Source organism: Echinococcus granulosus, assembly GCF_000524195.1.
Source record: "Echinococcus granulosus chromosome Unknown EG_S00267, whole genome shotgun sequence".
In the NCBI taxonomy this organism is placed as follows: domain Eukaryota; kingdom Metazoa; phylum Platyhelminthes; class Cestoda; order Cyclophyllidea; family Taeniidae; genus Echinococcus; species Echinococcus granulosus.
This window is the reverse complement of record NW_020170647.1, coordinates 37,579-39,610: the sequence shown is the minus strand read 5'-3', so window position 1 is coordinate 39,610 and position 2,032 is coordinate 37,579. Positions and strand designations below refer to the sequence as shown.

Below are 2,032 nucleotides of genomic sequence, written 5' to 3'. Positions count from 1 at the left end.
AAAAGGATAACGGTACACCTAGCAACTTTTCTTCAATTACTTTTGAAACCTTAACAATGCTATGTTCAACAATCAAGCGGGTACTGCAAAGACAACGAAAACCAACCCCGCTTTTAGCATCCAGTCTAATGAAGAACAGCATACTAGCCCCCACAATCTCTCCTCCCCAAATAATACACGTCTCTTGTGCTTCTGCCCTAAAACCAAATTAGAAGCGATCAAGTAAACTCAGCAGTGGTAGAAATGTCGATCTAGTTTAACCTACGTAAAACGAAGTCAGCAATCAAAATTGACAAAACATTTAAGGGATGGATTTAGGAAGCCAGTATATTACCAAAAGGAGAGTATTAACCCTAATCCAATGGTACCATCACGCTCATCGTACTTTTGCCTTCGCGCTAGTAGACCAGAGGTTCTTCAATTCATTCATAAGTGTTAAAGACGTATTTCAAGAATGCATTATGTAGGAAACTTAAACAAGTAGTATGAAACATTGTTTTGTAGTCGCTAGGTTTACTGCCCCTTCCAATTGGAATTGAGATATTCAAGTACGAGATGCTAAGGACGAATTTCATGAGATGCGGTAAAATAGCCTAAAGAATATAAATTTCGCCTCGAGGGGATGTTGTGCGCCGTTATTTACGTTATTTTACTATTTTTGGGACTCAGCCTTAGCGAGAGATTTGGCAAGACATTTTGTGCATCACCAAGCATCGTTGTGTCGGTTCAGTCATGGTCCATACTTTGAACTGTACTGGCGATCGAAGTTATCTATGGTGCTAGATTGTCTTGCACGTAAGTTCTGGAGCTGTCTCAGTCACTCAAATGCTGCACTGGGATCTGGGTAAAAACACACTTTACCATCAGTTCATGTGAAGATGCATGGTACCGTCATGAGACTATTCAGCAAGCATCAGTGGCTATGATGTCTACCATTTCCCGCAAAGTTAAGAAGAATATATCCAAGTGTTTGCGAATTTGTACCGCCACGACTGGAGGGGCGACAATGGAAGTAAAGGCCTCCGTGAAAGGTAAGCAAAACTCGCATGCTGAAAAGATCTATGCTATTTTTTCTCAAATATCGTCTTTCAATGCTGGTAAGATGAAGAGGAATTCTATGCCATCATTGTGGAGAGCCTTAGGGCTTCGACGATCGTAAAAATCTACCAATTAAATTTTGATAGTCAAGGGCTTTTGAAAACCAAAATTTGATGTGATCTGGTTGCATTTGTGCGATCAGATGCTGACTTCATCAAACAGTGGTAAAAGCAGGTAGGAGGCAGCATTCGACGTCACTGATGTCGCAGCGTCAGGATATCTGGCAATTTTCTGTATCCATCCGGTGGTGTAGATTGTGATTCTTCTTCATGCACTTGATATTAAAGAGCATACAAAAATTTGTGATTTATTAGCTGTGAAACAGTGGGAGATAGGGCGAACGTAGTTTGCAGATAAAAGGTCTAATTTAATTTCCTCATTATGGCGTAAGGTAATTACTTTACTTACCGTTTCGCTATCATCCTGCACTCTTGCCACACGTTTTACTCGTTTTTATCTTGAAAGAGGGGAAAAAGCGTGGATTTCTCATCATCTGCCTCTAGACCCGGGGAATTGTCTGTGACAGCAGCAAGCATTTCGCTTAATTATACCAAAATTAACGGAAAGCACTTTTAAACACGATAAAACCTTTTTTTTAAAATAAATGTGATCTAGAAACTTAAACTCAAATCATCAACTCACTTTTTAACCCTCCTTTCTATCATTCATTCGTTGTCCCCCGTCTCCATTGCAGTGCAATCTCGCGAAAATGGGTCCTCATTCATTTTCATTTGCCATGGTGACAGTCGCTTATAAGACGGCGAGAGTAACAGCCGTAAAAGCTAAGCCAATGTTTGTTTTAATGCTTAAATTTTGTGACACAAACGGAAAAACTGGAGATGAGTGTGCTTAAAGTAAATGATTGGCATGTATTAAATTTGGTTTCAATACCTACTGTGGCATAGCGTAATGTCATTGCGAACATTTTTGATGG

At 39.9% G+C, this 2,032-nt stretch overlaps 1 protein-coding gene across 1 annotated transcript in view; it reads left to right on the top strand. All coding sequences in view use genetic code 11, as the record gives it.

Annotated features, from left to right (window-relative positions):
- EGR_10778 (hypothetical protein) overlaps nt 1–2,032 on the top strand; it is a gene marked incomplete at both ends in the record, with an annotated part of 7,371 nt that overhangs the window by 2,902 nt on the left and 2,437 nt on the right. Inside the window, one exon of the mRNA XM_024500027.1 lies at nt 1,352–1,422. Coding sequence (XP_024345564.1) covers nt 1,352–1,422 — 71 coding nt within the window. The remainder of the gene's footprint in view (nt 1–1,351; nt 1,423–2,032) is intronic.